The following is a 17,306-nucleotide window of genomic DNA, read 5'->3' on the forward strand; positions in this document are numbered from 1 at the left end:
AAAAAAAAAAAGAGGAAAAATACTCTTTAAAACTCTTTGAATGGATGACTTGCAGGACTACCAAATATCTTTCGGATGTCTGTATGTACATTCAAATGAAAACATTGTTTCTGGTGTCAGTTCAACAAAGGGCAGATGACAGCAATATGCTGGCATTACAAATACTACAGGATTCATTTGCCAGAAAATCAATAGCATGTCTGAGTCTTATTCACTGTTACCGCCTATGAAACACACCCCAGTTCCACAAAAGTGTTAACATCAAGGGGGCAGGAAAAGGATGTGGAAATCTCTTTATGAAGTGACAGAGGATGTACAGTCTTACCATTTTAATTTACAAGAAAGGAAGTAATTGGTTGCATGTAAATGGCCAGTAATGATTATGTTGACTTGAATGTGCATTTAAAATACTGTATATAATAATAATGTAATGGAATCAATGAACTTCATGTGGTTTGAGATTTCTTTCCATTGACGATTTTAATCATAATTTTCAAATGTCATAATAATATAAGTAAGTGTGAAAATTCTAGCCCTTAAAAACAGTGCATATTACACTTGGAAACAGAATACATGAAACCTGTGGGTTTAGAAATATAAAAGAAGTGGAAAAAAATGGTTAAATGTTTTCAGGTCATACAAAATACCAATCTGTCAAACCGAAAAAAAATTGGTTCTTTGCCACTTTTTGGGGTGAATTTTCACAGCAAAGGCATGCAGAGTAAATAAGCCAACAACCAAGAGCTAGCTGTTTTCACCTAAAATCTACAACAACGTAAAATTTAAGTTTATGCACTTATTAACTTAACGATGAAAAAAAAAAAAAAACCTAAAACACTTACATGGTTAGTTGTTTCAATTTATTTTTGGGCCTTCCAACTGGTTTTGCATATCTTCTTTTTATCTGGGCAGCTCTTTTATGTAGCAGGGCTTTCCCCTTTTCTTTCGGTCTACAGACATGACAAATCCATGTTCCTGTGTAGACAATATCATGTAAAGTAAAACAGCAAATGGCTTCACAGTACTCTTATCTGTTTTTACTATACTCTGTACTACAATCATCATGTAACATTTTTGCATATAAACTGTAGTATTCAGCAAAGGAAAACATATCCAAAGAGTTAGTGGTACTGAACAAACCAAAGGAAAAAACTTCACAAAAGTAGTCACATGACTTTTGCATCTTTAACAAAAAAGTAAAACAATCACCTTTAGGCATTTTTGAAAGTGGAGGATCACAACATTCCATATGGAATCCTCTATCACAAGAGTCACAGAATAGCATGTCCTCCTGTAAATGCAAAGTACAATGTAAATACAACATATTAACATGATAAGAACTTATCACCTATTTCAGAAAAACATTCCTTTAAGAATACATTTTTAATAAAGGGATCATTGGTGGTATGAAATCAAAAGAAATAATGCAGAGTTGATTTTGTTTCTTTTTTCACATTTGCGTCGGTTTTAAACTACCTTCTCATATCTTACATAAACCTCTAAAATAAGCAATATACCCAAGTGTTAGCATCAACTAAATTAAATTGTAGAGTAGTGATCTTATTTAAAGGATGTTTTTACACTAGCACTACAAAATGGCCTAGAATTCATGTGGTCCTAATTGACAATCATTATAGAAGATTTAAAATAAGAAGCTACACAACGGAAATTGATCACATAGTCCTAACATTTATTCACAGCTCACTGCTAGGCTCACGTTACAACAACCAAACAATACCTCATGGCAGATAAAAATACAGGTAAAATTCCGTTATAACGAACTGCTAGGGACCTAAAAAATATTTTGTTGTAATGAGATTCTGTATGTGTTGCTATAGTGAAGCTTTCTTTAACTTGCATCCAGGCGTTTGCAACCATTTCAATAGCTTCTTTTGCATTCATTTTAATCTTCTCCTGTCTACAAGTTATGCTGATGAGAATTTTTCTCAGCATTTCCTTGCGATAATACACATTCAGGGTGCGAATGATGCCCAAAATCAATGGCTGAAGCACTGCTGTGCAATTGGGTGGGAGGAATTCAACATGATCATTACCTAAATGAGGGAGCATGTTGTGGGTAGCACAGTTATCAATCTGTGTAAAATTGTTTGTCCGTTGCCAGGGCAGGGCAACCGCAGGCTCACAACGCTGCAGTGAGGTGCCACAGAAGCGAATCTAAAAGATCGTGGTCACGCTATAAGTCCCTGTCTTACACCCCAAAACATGAGGCTGAGCCTCAGTACTTTAGCAAAAACAGCTTTACTCAGCATGAAACAGGAAGAGCACGGTTGTTTATTGTAGCGTGATCTGCCACTCTCCTATAAACAGACACAGCAGTCAGGCAGGGTTGTGATCAGGTTAGTGGCCAAATAATCCTGTTTCATGCATTTACAAAGTTTAGAAACCTCACATTTTCTTAAATGATTGCCACATTAATAGGAATTTTTCTTGAACGAGCATCACTGAACCACATAAAAACGGCTTTTTCAGCATCTTCAAATGCAGCAAACCACCAAAAACAAAAACAGCAAAACAGTACGAGGAAAGTTCTAACAAAGAAAATTTTTTTAACAATGTTTGTTTGGCGGATCGTTGTACACAACTGAGCGTGGACTACAGAACTAACTGCTCTGCAAATGATTCATTCAAGCATTTCAATGTCACTTCGTTGTAATGAAAGTATCTGCTGAATAAACTTTGTAGTAACGAGATTTCTATAGACTTGTGTCATATGGGGAAACTGTCAGGACCATAAAAATACTTCGTTGTAATGAAAATTCCGTTGTAAAGATATTCGTTGTAACGGAATGGTTGGATAGCTTCTTCTGTCTATTAAACTTACAGGGCAGGTTTTTTTTTCCTGATGATGGTGGGGTGGGGCACAATTCTTATTGGCTGAGGGTCAACATTTCAAATTCGAGAGTTGGCTGGCATTACATTCTCCACTTCAGCAAATTTATGCACAAGTTGAAGACTTTTATCAAAGAACACATCCAATGTTGCTCCTCTCTTTGTACATGGATGCTCTAGTCACAGAGAATTTCTCAGCTTTGAATTTAATGACAGCCCATTATATATACAGCTTGTCTCATAATTGTAGTGCATTTTCGAGTTTCTGTCTGGTGGCAGTTTGCCTTCAGGTCTTCATATGGATTGGAGCTGCAGGGTGTGCAGGTTCTGGAAAGGTCCATGACCAAGACTTCAGGGAAAACCACCAATTAATTGCTCAGACACAATCATGACGTCACTGAATGCCAATGTATAATCTGATTTTACACAAAGGTTTTCCCTGCAACAGGCTGATTGTATTTTATTAACTCATGCTCTCTACAGACGTGGCACCATTTTTATGTTTAATAGGAGTCTTTATTTATTTATTTTTTAAGAAGACTTTTTCATTGTAGGAAGTTTATTGCAATCAGAAGCTTGCTCTCTGTCAGACAAGGTTTATGTGAGCACCATTTCTCTATGTAGTTCAAAATCACCGCCCCTACTTTGAGCGTTACCTTCACAAGGAGTTGGGTTGGTTCAGAAATGTCACACTCTGTGAGCGGTCTAATTGTTCCCATTCCCTCAGACATACAGTATATCATACATCTAGTTCTGAGGGACTAATGATACAGGGATAAACTAAAATGGGTTTCTTTTTCACCTTTGCAGCTAAAGCAAAAATATAATACAGGTGCACTTAAAATGTATTTTTTCAATGCACCGGTTTAAGCCAGTGTGTCAGGCCAGCAGTCCTCTACGACACGGAATATGTGTCGTTGGCGGAGGTATCCATTCACTGCAGACATTGAACAGGCTCTTCAAAACTTTAACCATTTTAACACAGACTGATTTGCCCATGTTTGATTCCTCATACTCTCAATATTTATGTTCCTTATATCAAAATAAAAACAATCCACAACTCTTTCAAAATATTTAATCTAGATAAGTAAATATGCATGTAAATTACATCAGAGTAAGCTGCAAACATCTAATGTTTTTATCAAAACATACATTTTGAAATGTGTGATGGAATAAACTTTTAGACACTATAAAACTTGCAAAGAATACGTCAGGAAAAAACGATGGCTTTCAAACAAGTAATGCGAATACAAATATTTTTTTTCCCCCAACATTACCCTTTTCAACTGAAAAAAATAAGTGTAAGGCTTTTATATTTTATTCCATCCATTCTTTAAACCTACTCATTCCACTAAAGGTGGTGGAGAGCCTTAAAAGGAAGGCAAGTTAACAGTTAGTACAGTACTACATGAATAAGTATCTAACACGCAATCTAATAGATGGTCAAAATGTTGTTATATCTTTCTGTTACAAGTGGTTTAAGAACTTGTAGAACAACAAATAACCATGTTAAAAAATACAGTAATAAATTGGTAACTGCTTGGAACCTTTTTAATAGTGATGCTTCGATCAATTGGCTTCTGATCGAGATTGGACAATTTTCACTCTAGCTGGTAAATAAACTTTTTTTTTTTCCCCCTCCAGACCCTGATTTTCAAAGCTTAAGGAAATTAAGCTGTATTGATCCTCTATGCAAGGTTTTACAGTAACAGTGTCATTTTGTTGTCAAACTTCCTGTAATCTGAGTGCCAATGGTAAGACTTCTGGAGAGAATGAAGGCAGGAATATTAGCTTTTACATTAAGTTTTATTAATACAAAAAGTTTTAATAGGATTTTATTTTTATGGTCACTAAACAATATGCCTACAGAATTTAATTTTGTTAATAAACAATGAACACATTTGTGGTCTGCAGATTAATTATAAAAATGCCACCATAACATAAGGTTTCTAAATGGCTGGCTAAGCAAGAACTCAGCTATTAAACACAAAAAGGTTAGAGAAAACATATCTCGGGGGGGAAACCCTGATTGGAGTATCCAAACTACCATTAAAACTTAATTCTGTCTGTGTTATTAAAAAGAACAAAGTGGGGGTGGATGGCACAATTTCAGGAGGACATGATCAGCCATTCATTTACAAAACTGACCTTTTTCAACAAAGTTTTCTGAAGTGACTTATGATTTACAGCCAAAACTGTATTTGTAATACCCAAGCAAAAGTGTAGTAATGTATAGGACACAACACATCAAGCAAAAGTGAAAAATGGATTTCATGTTTCATATCTCCATTACAGCTGAGCTCTCAAGTGTAAACAATCCATGCTCAATATATTTCGTTTATATTGAAAAGCCCCGTGTTACAAAATACAGTGGTGGGGTTTGGCAGATAATGGTCAGTGGACAACTGGTTGATAGCATTTTATCTCAATATCAACTGATAGGGTCTACATAAAGAGCTCCTGATTTTAAACAGCTAACATATCCGGCACATAAAAGCTGAACAACCCAAAGCACGTAAAGCACCAGTTCATCTAAATTATCTTCAGAGAGCACCAAATTGTCAAGAGTTACACACTGAGTAAAGAAATGGGAAATTCATATTCTAAGAGAACATTTTATTACAGCAAATTTGTACAAAAAAATGTTATACTTCATGCCTTACATTTCCAGTGTATAGTAGGTGCAACTTTAAGATATAATTAGATGATATGGGAAGAGGTGTTGGTGGTGTTCATCCGTCCTTCACAGATATCATTTCAGAGGTGAGACCCCACCTGTAAAACCATTCTCCTACTTCAAACACCAAGTGGAGGTAAAGGCTTCATATTTGGTTTAAAAGGGTGCACCATGCTGTGCAGTGTACTTCAATGGCAACATCAAGTCTGCTTCAAACCACAATTTTACTTTTATTTTTTTTTCCTCTTAGAGTTACACTGGTGCTGTAGTTAAATTGTAAACTGAGAAAGACAAATAATAGACCCTGCAAGTAAGAGGCAGCAAAATACCACTTCCTAACTACATTTGTGGATAGCTGAAGGATCATTACACTGAGAGAATAGGAGTGAAAAAGCACACAGTTCTAAACAGGAGGATGGTTTTAACTCACACAATTAACACAGCTATAGTATCTATTAAAATGCTCTTATGTTAAATGTAAAATGCTGTGTGTAGTCTTGTAGGTAGTAAAGGGCTTACAACTACTGCTAAGGAACAAAAAAAGATTGTATTCTTAAGAAATAAAGGACAATGGTATTTTTGGGTGTATTGAAATAGGCTGTTCGGTGTAGATGGCAACACAGTGGTCCTGTGGTTAGTGTTAACTGACAGACCAAACATCCTAGGTTAAGATACTGTGTTACATGTTGGGGTTTAGTTTGAAGGTTTTCCCCACATCAGAATTAGTTGTTTTGGTGATTCTTCATTGGTCCTGGCTGGAGTTTCAACTGAGTGGGCCCCGTGATTGGTCAGCATCGTGTGCAGGGGTAGTTCCAGCTTTGTATCCAAGACACTAAATTGGATTAAGTAGATTTTAAACAATAGGAGAGCATGAAAAATGTAAATGATACTGGAGACACCCTCATTCCTGCTGGGGCTCAATTAACCCTAACATTCAAGTGTACAAGCACTCAAAGAATGAGTAAGAAAAAAAAAGTGCAATCACTTAGTATCACTGTTACACCCTGATGGCAAATTTGAAATGGCAGCACCATAAAAGACATACATGCTGAACACTGTCACCAAAAACAATAGGCACTGTTTTGTTCTTTATGTAATGAGTACCCTAAAATGTACTTTTAGGTGCATTGCATTTGAAAAGCAATATATTTCACATTTCAATGGGTTGAAAAATGAACTATTCAACTGCCCATGTACAGACCTGCCAACAATAAATCAAGGCATAAATACAATTTCACAAACAGCAAATACAAATTTATGCTAACACATTGACTACTCTTTCTATAAGGCAAAATGAAAATGGAAGATGTTGTTAACTGGCAAAGTTAAAGACAAAAACTTAAAGCAACTCTGACTGAAGGTGAATGCAGCTCGACACATCAGGAATGAACCTAAACAAATATGCAAATAAATAAATAAATGTAAATACAGGTAAAATTCCATTACAACGAACTTCCAGGGACCTAAAAAATATTTTGTTGTAATGAAAAGTTTGTTGTAATGCTTTCTTTAACTTGCATCCAGGTATCTGCAATCATTTCAATAGCTTTCACGATAATTGTAATCTTCTCCTGTCTACAAGTTATGCTGAAAAGAATTTTTCTCAGGATTTCCTTGCAATAATACACTTTCAGGGTACAAATGATGCCCAAATCCAATAACTGAAGCACTGCTGAGCAATTGGGTGGGAAGAATTCAACGCGATCATTATCTAAATGCGGAAGCATGTTGTGGGCAGCACAGTTATCAATCAGAAGCCGAATTATCCTTTTCTTTTTCTTCATATTGTGAGGTTTCTGAACTCTTTTTGGATCCCCCACCACCCAACGGGAATGTCACAATGAAGTGTCACAGAAGCGTGATTGCTACATCTATGGAAGATTGTTTGTCCGTTGCCGGGGTAGGGCAACAGCAGGCTCACAGCAGGGCAGTGAGGCGCCACAGAAGCGAATCCTAAAAGGATTGGGGTCGCGCTTTAAGTCCCTGTCTTACACCCCAAAACACGAGGCTGAGTCTCAGTACTTTAGCAAAACCAGCTTTATTCAGCTTGAAACAGGAAGAGCACGGTTATTTATTGTAGCGTGATCTGCCACTCTCCTATAAACAGACACAGCAGTCAGGCAGGGTCGTGGCCAGGTTAATGGTCAAGTAATCCCGTTCCCTGCATCACCCATCGAGTTTGCTTTGGCGGAGACACACAGCAGAGCTGTGAGCCTGCTGTTGCCCCGGCAACATATAGTCTTCCACAGACACAGTGATCTCACTTTGGGATGCTCTTTGGCATGTCATCCAGTTGGGGGAGGTCCCAAGAGAGTTTAGAAACCTCACATTTTTCTTGAATGACTGAACCACATAAAAACAGCTTTTTCAACGTCTTCAAATGCAGCAGTTCGCATACATTTGCAACCCAAGATTTTTCTTTTTTTTGCTCGGCCTTTCAAAAAAGTTGACAGTGTCGATGGTTGAATTCCGAATTCACTGGCGACGTCTTTTTTCTTTTTGCTGCAATCTCAAACTGCAAAAATTTTTATTTTTTTTTTTTCTAATATGAACTGTTATTTTTTATGTCTGCTGTTTCTATAGGAGGGTGACAAGGAGTGAAATTCCAATAGATGTTTTTCAAATGTTAACTAGCAATAAGCAAAAAGGTATCACTGAAAACCACCGAAAACCAAAAAAAAAAAAAAAACAGCAAAAAAATTGTACAAGCAAAGTTTGAAGAAAGAAATTTTTTTACAATGTTTCTGTTTAGGGATCGTTGTGCACAACTGAGCTGTGACAACAGAAAAAACTGCTCTGAACTGGTTGATTCATTCAGGCATTTCAAGGTCTTTTTGGAACTTCATTGTAATGAAAGTAACTGCTGAATGTAATTTGTAGTAACAAGATTTCTATAGATTATTTTGATTTTCACTTTTCTTAGTGCTACTGTACTGTATATTAAAAAATAAGTGTTACACTAATATCACCCCTAACCAGAAATTGGATTAAGGAGGTCTGAGAATGCTTTGATACTTTTACCATTCATCAGACGTCATAAGGAGCCTTTGCAAAATTCAAAATATAGTTTATCCACATCACACTAAGTTTCAGAAATACATTTGCTACAAGGAGTAGGAAAGTTATTTGGGATAAATGAAGATTGTTTTTTTTTTTTATACACCTAATTAAAATTATTTTTAAGCGGCATAAAAAAATACAGTATACAAAAACACATTAAACTAGAGCAGTTGATAAATCGCCATTAGCCTGCAATCAAGTGATAAGAACTGAACAGACATCATAGGTGAACATCCACCTTCCTAACCCGCTTATCCAGGGCAGGGTCGTGGCGCAGCTGGAACCCATCCCAGCAAGCACTGAACACAAGGCAAAAAAATTCTCTGATAGGATGCTAGTCAATCACAGGGCAACCAACATGCACACAGGCCAGTTTAGCAAGGCTCATCCACCTAATTTAAATGTTATAAAATGGTGTGTAGAAACCGGAGTCCCAGGGGAACATAAGCAAATTCCAACCAAAGAACACCAGGGATATGAACCCCACAATCCTTCACTGTAAGGTAATGCTCTGCCCAATAAGAATTGCTGTCCTCAATATCTTCCATTCATTAATTCTCAGCCACAGACAAAATAATAATACAGGTAGTTCCCAGGTTACGGACATCCAACATACGACATCTGAACGGGCCGCAACTGCAACGCATGCACCTCAGTAATTGCTGCTCTGTCATCTTCGACCTGGGGAAGTTGCAAGCGGTGGCTGGAAGGAGGCGATTTCACTGCCCGCGCAGCGGTTTCACTGCCCATCCACCACACATGGCTGGCCCGTTCGTTCTCAGTGGGCGGCTGGTAATGCTGCAAGCGGTGACCCGGTTGTGGATGAACAGGGAGGCGGGCGGGGAGTAGCATTGTAGTGTGCATCGAATGGCTGCCTATTGAATGGGGGCGATTCACTACCCCACCGTGTTCGTTCTCGGTGGGCGTACGCTGCAGGCAGCATACTGTAGTGGAGGTGACTGTGAGGTGGGCTGGTGATGAACCGCCCATCGATGCACCAATTCATTCTCAGTAGCAAGCCTGCTTGTATTGTTACGTACATAGCAGGAAGTTGTCAGTACATCAGACAAGTGCCTTCCTGCTGTGATAGCGTGTACAGTACTGTGTAGAAGAGCTCATCTTAACCTTTTGTCTTCACCCCGCAACAATGTCTCTGAATCACAAATCAGATGCAAGTGCTGGTGATACAGTAAAGAGAAAAACCTTCAACAATGAAAATAAAGCAGAAATAATAAAAAAAGTCAGAGACAGGTGAAACTCCATCATTCATTGGCAGATCACTTGGTTGCAGTCGGTCAACAATAGCATTTATTAGAATAATGTACCTGTTCCGACTTACATACAAATTCAATTTAAGTACAAACCTACAGTCCCTATCTCGTACGTAACCCGGGGACTGCCTGTATAGTTAAAATGAAATTTTTGCTACTTGAAAATGGACATATTTATTTTAAGACTTTTCTTTATAAAAAAGACTGCGGTAACCATTAACCCCATTTATTTATTTATATAAATAAATATATATTTATTTTTATATATATATATATATATATATATATATATATATATATATATATATATATATAAAACACACACACACAAGAAGGTTATTTGTTAAAATGTATAAAGTATGATTTACTTTAGAATGCAGCTTCATGTGGCAAAGTAATAAATACCATGACTGTGAAGGAATGACTGACTTGAACACACCAAGCTTAACCTTTAATATCAAAACATTTTAATAATCTCTGCAGTGAACAACTTGAATCATGGCATTTTTACCATCTTGTGAAAATTAAATCTGTACAAGTTAGACTCACAGTCATCAGTTCAAAAGCTTTATTAAATTCATCAGATACAGTACTTTGACATGTTCTTGAGCATAATGATTTATTGATGAGTCTAACACTTAACTGCACTTTATTACGTAGGATATCTCTCCATACTTACTATAGAGATAACACAAGGTAACAAAATTATCTTTCTATACTTCACGAGTTAACTCTTCACTAAGCACAGAAACTGTGACTCTCGTACACATTGACTTCAGTTTTGTCCCCTTTTACCTGCACTCTCAAACTCAAACAATCTAAAATTTAACTCCTAATAACAACCAAAAACTAAACATGTTTATACCAACCTCAAAATAACAAAGCCAAGAGTACAGAGAGATGTGTTTCAAGTTGAAACTCCAAAATAAATGCACTGTTTCCACGATGACTACGCCAAAGATTAAAGCATGTCACACAATGATTACAAATGCAGTATAACATTCACACACTACTACTAACTTAAAAGAATATGCACAAAGCAATACACAAGAACAGGAACATTTGTGGTTTAAAGTATACAAGTGTGAAAATACAGAACAAAGTGAAAACAAAAGCCCTAGCTATATATACGTGCATGTAGGCAATGAAGAGTACTCCTATGCAGCCTTTTTTTTGGTTAGGTTTTAATCACAGTCTTGTGGAGTACAAGACTGCTGTGGCTGGGTGTGGTGGTTTGGTGTTGGTTGGAGGACATAAAGGAAAAAAAAATTTTTTGTAAATTGAAGTAATAACATTCTCAACACATACCTGTACCTCCCTCTGTCTAAGGATTGTGATTCTTTTTATAATGGGGTCCCTACAGACAGCATGTCAACCAACATTCATATCTTCTTTCTAAACCTTCCATTTCCCAGTAGAAAGACAGCTCATCAAATTGCAGTATCAGCCTGCTGAACGGTCCCCAAGCCAGCAACATTCACTGTATATTTTAGTCTTTTAGGCATTTCCAAATAAAAATACTATTATGATTATACTGTTTTCTGGAGTATTTTTGCATATACACCTACTGTGAACAACTGATATGCACCAAATGGCATAAAAGCACATCAGCCAAAGCTCCCCAGTAAAACAGTTTAAACTGAAAGGTTTTCTTATTTGGTTAAAAGTATCATTTTTGGATTTTGATAATAAGTTGCAATCAAATTAACAGTTATATTTTATTAAATTATGAAAACATTTTCTTCTAATAGTCTTAATTTCATACCCAAGTACAGCACAGTAATAAATACACAAATACAATTCAAGGTGACCTCTGAATGGGGGAAAAAGGAAAATGAAATAAACAAAAAACTTACAAGAGCCTAAAAGTAACAAATTATCATTGCTGATGACTTACCGCATTTTTGCCCTGAATTCGACAAGCACTGCAAGTTTTACATTCAATGCATTGCCATCTTAAAGCCTTTACGTTGATCGTTAGCTCAGCAGAAAATTTTAAACACGATGGATGACCTTTAGAAAAAGGAAAGAAAAAATCCAAAATTAATCACTTTGTGGTGAAATAAGCATTTGGAGTTATGTAATAAAAGTATACACTGGAGTATCAAAGCACCATACTCAGAAATTAAATATACTTTGCTGCAAATATTCTCTTTACCAGCAACTTTGCTTCATTTCAGCATAAACACCCTTATTCTATGTAGGACACTGCTTATATTTTAACTTTTTAATTTCTCTTAGGGTACACTATTTCCAAGAATCCTTTCCAGTTTGGTTTAGTGGTTGTAAAGCTTGACAGAATCATGAATAAACTACAAGCATTTGGGCTCATTTTGAGGCCACCCCACCAAATTAAAACTTTGAATTTAGAATATTGTCTCAATTTACAAAATCAAATCTTAACACACTGCATCAGTCTTACTGGGTGTTCAGGTATGTGAAAGACTACTATTACACATATTTAAGGAACTAATTAAGATAATCGGAGTTTAAATGAGGCAGAAAAAGCAATGGCATTTACTTGAAAGAAAGTGAATCTATGAACATAATGTAAAACTATTCCAACAAACTGTTTCTCTTTTAAGATAGTAACTTTTACACTAACATTTTGAGCAGCTAAAGAAAAGACTTAATGTTATAATGGATCAATTGTTTGAAAAAGCATTAATTAAAAAGCTTAATTTACATATTTAATATATTTTTTTTAAGTTACAAGTTGCTGATGGAGTGGAGATGCAAGGATGGGTCTGCCATTTAGAAAAAGTGATTCACATGACAGGAGAATCCCTTCTTCCTCAATTGCATATTGTTAAAACTGTAGAAGCCAATTCCTGCGACAACTTCTACAGTGTCAAACATAGCACTCTTGATATGATAAACATGGTAACCGAGAAAGATCAATAGTGCAAAAAGAGTATTTGTTAACCTCTCTCACATGGTGATAGGAAGCTTATCTCACATCACAGTGAGTGTTAGAGTGCAAGCATTGGAAGGGAGGGTGCCTTTAATTTATTTGTTATTACAGTTTCAAAAATAATGCATTTCAAAATCAGTAAGAAATGTAGTAGTACTTTATTAGAATCTGATTAAATCTCCTATATTGTCCTTTTTTCTTGCACTACTGCATACAGTGAAAGAGAGAAAGAGGGAGGATATTCTTGTGAAAAATACTGAATATTCTTCCTTTTTATGTACAATCACTAGTTTACATAAAGTTGAATTTATGTCAGTAACTATGTTTCAGGTGCGCTGCCTTTTCTTGTCAATAAACACATTGGCCATTTTCACAGTCCTTGGGTTTGCCGATACGCTGCAAGTCAGAACAGCATGAAAATGTGCGCTACCTATGCAAAATAAAACATAACTAGAAACTACCCAGCTGGTAGTAACACCCATACTATGTCAACACATTAAAAGGTGGCATATTTACAAACACATTAAATCTTTACCACTTATTTTTAGGAATAGGAAAATAAGGTATGGCAAGTGATGAAGATGTCTGCCTCATTTAGGGACTGTCTAAACCCTGCTCAAACCCAGTAAATGATACTTTCATTTAGAATGCTTATTAACAAGTCAAATTCAAGATGACACACTCCACAAGGATATCTTTTTTCCTTTGGTTTTTGCTTCACCTCAACTGGGTAATGCATAATTTTCATACTTTTAGCTGAGCTCTTTTATCTTAACTAATTTTTGTCTAAAACATCTAAATGATGAGTGCATAAAGTCTCACTGGCAAATAATATAACAATTTCTGAAGTTTAGTTTTACTTACTTTTAAATACTATACACCCCCATTCATTTTGCTGCAACATTTAAAATGCTTTTACACACTTTTTAACTCTTGATACAAAAATGTTTTACATTGGAAAAAAGTGATTTCTCTTTATTGGAAAAAAATCACAGCTGTGTGTGTGCGTTAGTTTTTCAAGTTTTTACTTTTGTAATGTACTACACTTTGGCTTGTACATGAAATGGAAAGTTTATGTACCTGTCCAACCATGTTGGAAAATTAAGATGGGGGAAACATGTATAAAAAGTGTGGTAAATTCTACATGGTGTGACCGAAATGTATGTAAATACCCTAAAATTAAAGTGTGCAATGTGCACATTAATTACATATGAATTGTTTGATTTATAATTTTAAACCATGGAGTCGAGGGGTAAAAATCAAGAAAAAAATGTTGTCAATGTTGTTTACAGTAGTTTGAAGTTCTTCTTTAAGCAAGGTATTACAGTAATTGAGCTAGCCAGCACAAGTCTGTTTTTTTGCTGCAAACCTCCTGTAAAGAGAGGAGTAAGGCAGACTTTACCAGAGAGAGAGAGAAAGAATTGGGACAATATTTTAAAATTAATCAAAGAAGTCATCTTGTGCAAACAGACAAACAGCAAGAAAGGCTACTCTAATGAATTCAGACCTATTTCTTTTGCCGTTTAATTAAAATGAACAAATCTTGTTCGAAGAGGGCGAATGATGTTGTGTTAAGTACAGTACCTGCCATTTTCAATTACACAAAGAAACAAGATTTTGAAATTGCTACTTAGTAAACAATAGGCTTTTTAGCTTAACAGCAAAATGTGTCCAATTTCATTTGTTAAACATGTTAGTCTTCTTAATAAACAGCTTATGCACATTCAATAGATTTTTAGGTGCATTTGCCTATAATCAACAAAGCACCTATTGTGATAGCCCATGCCCGTCTGTCATTCTATCCATGAACCAGTGTGTTTTTTTGTAATTCAGCCCCTAGCGGATCAATTTTGCTGAAATGTGGCACAGTTATTCTTCAAGGAAATTTGTCGAGACAGTTCAATTTTCGTTGAGATATCTCAAACAGATTGCCCTGCATGAAGTTTTAAAATTTCAAAGTCTTTCAATGAAAAGTATTAGGAATCTATGAACTCATCTATCTAAAAAAAAAACAGAGAAGCATTCTGTGCGACTTCAACTACAAATTAGTTTACCGCTTCAGAATAAGAAGGACAGCTACTACTTCCTCTTGCATATTTGGCATATATTCCTCTTTTTCACTACTGATGGCGAACATATCCCCAACAGAGGTTAATACAAACAGCAGCAGACTGTGTGCACAAGTAGAAAATTAACTCTCTGTCACTGGCTGTTTGCACGGGCAGCTGAGCAACCCAACATCTGCAAGTACATGCGGAAAGCTTTGCATCAGCATGATGTTTCTGCTTTATCAAATCGCCCCAGCAACGTTTTTTGAATTGATACTTTGTAATCTTTGTAAGCAAACAGAAGAAAACCAACTCGCATGCATTTTACTCCACCCAATGTTTTCCCATGGGCCAGCACTGGTCTGGCAGGGCAATTTCATCAACCCTCTTACTGCTTGATGCCTGTCAGCGAAAAGCGAGTTATGAATTGTCACTAACGTCTGGGGCGCTGCCGCTAGTACAAGAGCAAGTTGATTCTGGTGGATTCTATTGTTAGTTGATCAATCTGCTCAAAATATAGCTGGGGACCTTCGTTGTTCGATTTAACGTTAAATCAAATCAAGCTGCTCAATACTCTATGGAGACACCCCAGAATTCTCTAGCTAAAATCAGTCCCCTTATCAAAAGGCAGAAATCCTTTGAAAACCACTGTAAGTTAAAGCATCTTCTAACCATAAAATTATAAAATACATGCAAGGACAACAAAACATTATCTAAATATGAATGAATGACTCTGTGGCATGACTACTTCACGGACACTATAATATACTAGGGTGACCACATGTCCCCAGTTTTAACTGGCTACCCATCTAATACATTTTTTCAGTGCTGTAAACACTGCTTCGCTGAAACAAACATTACCACAATACATTTACAGCAGTGTCCATGAAACTCCAAGAGGGAGCCCCCCACTTGTTTAACAGGTTGAGTTATATTTAAACAACATTGCAAGGAGGAATAAGAAGCAGACAAAAACAGAGCACCCACATTTATTTGTTTATACTTCAAAAACATTGTGGAATCCTGTGCATCTATACGGCCTTCTGCTTCATTGTTATGGCCCAGAAGCATGCCACTCTTTCAGTGACACTCTCTTTAACCAATGCAAAGAAAAAGCACTTCCGCTCCAGTACCTTCTACACTCAAATCCGTCTCATGCGCTTCTTCCACGCTTTTACCAGGACATCCACCTCTTGAACAGATGTTTCATTTGTATAATGCAGTGTGCTTTCTGAAAGCACAGTACTTCCTAGCTGTCCAGCCACAAGGCCCCCTGCATCTCCAGCCTGATCATTACCTAATGTTGTTTTGTTATGTTAAAATAAAGGATAAAAATACATGAAAATGCTGCTCTGACCAAAACACTGTCAGTGATGTTTGTGTCATTGCCAGCCCAGATGTGCGCATATATATATATATATATATATATATATATATATATATATACATACATATACACACACACACACACACATTAAAACGGGCCACATTAATCGCTAAAATTAACATGTTAAATAAATACTATGCATGGGAAAGTTGTTTTGGCTATGTTAATTAGCTCTTACAAACTGTCACGATAGATAGATATGAGATGGGTGGGTGAGCGAGTTTTATGTATGGATGTATGTATGTATGTGCATGTGTGAGTGTAAGTGGTCTCTGTGATGGACAAGAGTCCTGCCCAGGCCTGTGGTCAACACGGATGTACTGATCAGATTTTTTTAGGCCAATATCGATCACTGATTTCATGTTACTACATTGGCCAATTCTGGTACTATTTTTTTCCCTTTAAAAAACTTGTTACACTAAGCTACTGCAGAAGCATTATGTCCTATACTAAAGTGCTAACACTGGTATTTTAATAACTAGCACTGGTGCTAACTCTTCTTATTTTATTAGCAAAATTAAATTATGTATTGTTATTATTCAGAGACCATAAAAATATTAAAACAGATAAATTTCCTTATAGTGCATACTTTAATATATACAAATATATTAAACCATAATTCATATGACATAAAAGAAAAAACTTTTTATAAATACATGCCGACATTGTTTTAGGTTTTTTTTGTAATGTACTTGTGTAAACAAGTTTATATATATTAAAAAAAAAGCAGTTTTCACCATTTCTGTAACAAAAAATTATATATCCCGCATAAACATGCGGAAAAGTTCTCCTGCAGATAAGTCGAGACTTGCATTTTATAATGTCGGGCATATAAGTCGAATGTGGAAAACTCATGCTATAGGTCCAAGAGATTATGATATGCTAATGCCCACCTGAGAGAGTAACCATGGACCACACTGCCTTTTATTCCCTATGTGCTGTATCAGCATGTGCTCCTAACCTCTCTCTCTCGTGCCTACGTGACCACACTGTAATACCCAAACTATTACGAAATGTTTGCTCCAATTTGTGTTTTTTGTATCTCACACCCTCATATACCCTTATCGTAAGAGCATCCCTTATCTATGATGGAGCATTC

The 17,306-nt window shown here is 36.2% G+C and overlaps 1 protein-coding gene across 4 annotated transcripts in view; it reads right to left on the bottom strand.

Moving 5' to 3' along the window:
• Nucleotides 1–17,306, bottom strand: part of kat6b (K(lysine) acetyltransferase 6B) — a 177,790-nt gene that overhangs the window by 71,455 nt on the left and 89,029 nt on the right. For all 4 annotated transcript variants that reach the window (XM_039773499.1, XM_039773488.1, XM_039773481.1 and 1 more), the window contains 3 exons: nt 11,756–11,871; nt 1,210–1,291; nt 843–975 (listed from right to left, as the gene is read on the bottom strand). In XM_039773499.1, the coding sequence (XP_039629433.1) occupies nt 843–975; nt 1,210–1,291; nt 11,756–11,871 (331 nt within the window). The remainder of the gene's footprint in view (nt 1–842; nt 976–1,209; nt 1,292–11,755; nt 11,872–17,306) is intronic.

Source organism: Polypterus senegalus, chromosome 1 (genome assembly GCF_016835505.1).
Source record: "Polypterus senegalus isolate Bchr_013 chromosome 1, ASM1683550v1, whole genome shotgun sequence".
NCBI classification, from domain to species: Eukaryota; Metazoa; Chordata; class Cladistia; order Polypteriformes; family Polypteridae; genus Polypterus; species Polypterus senegalus.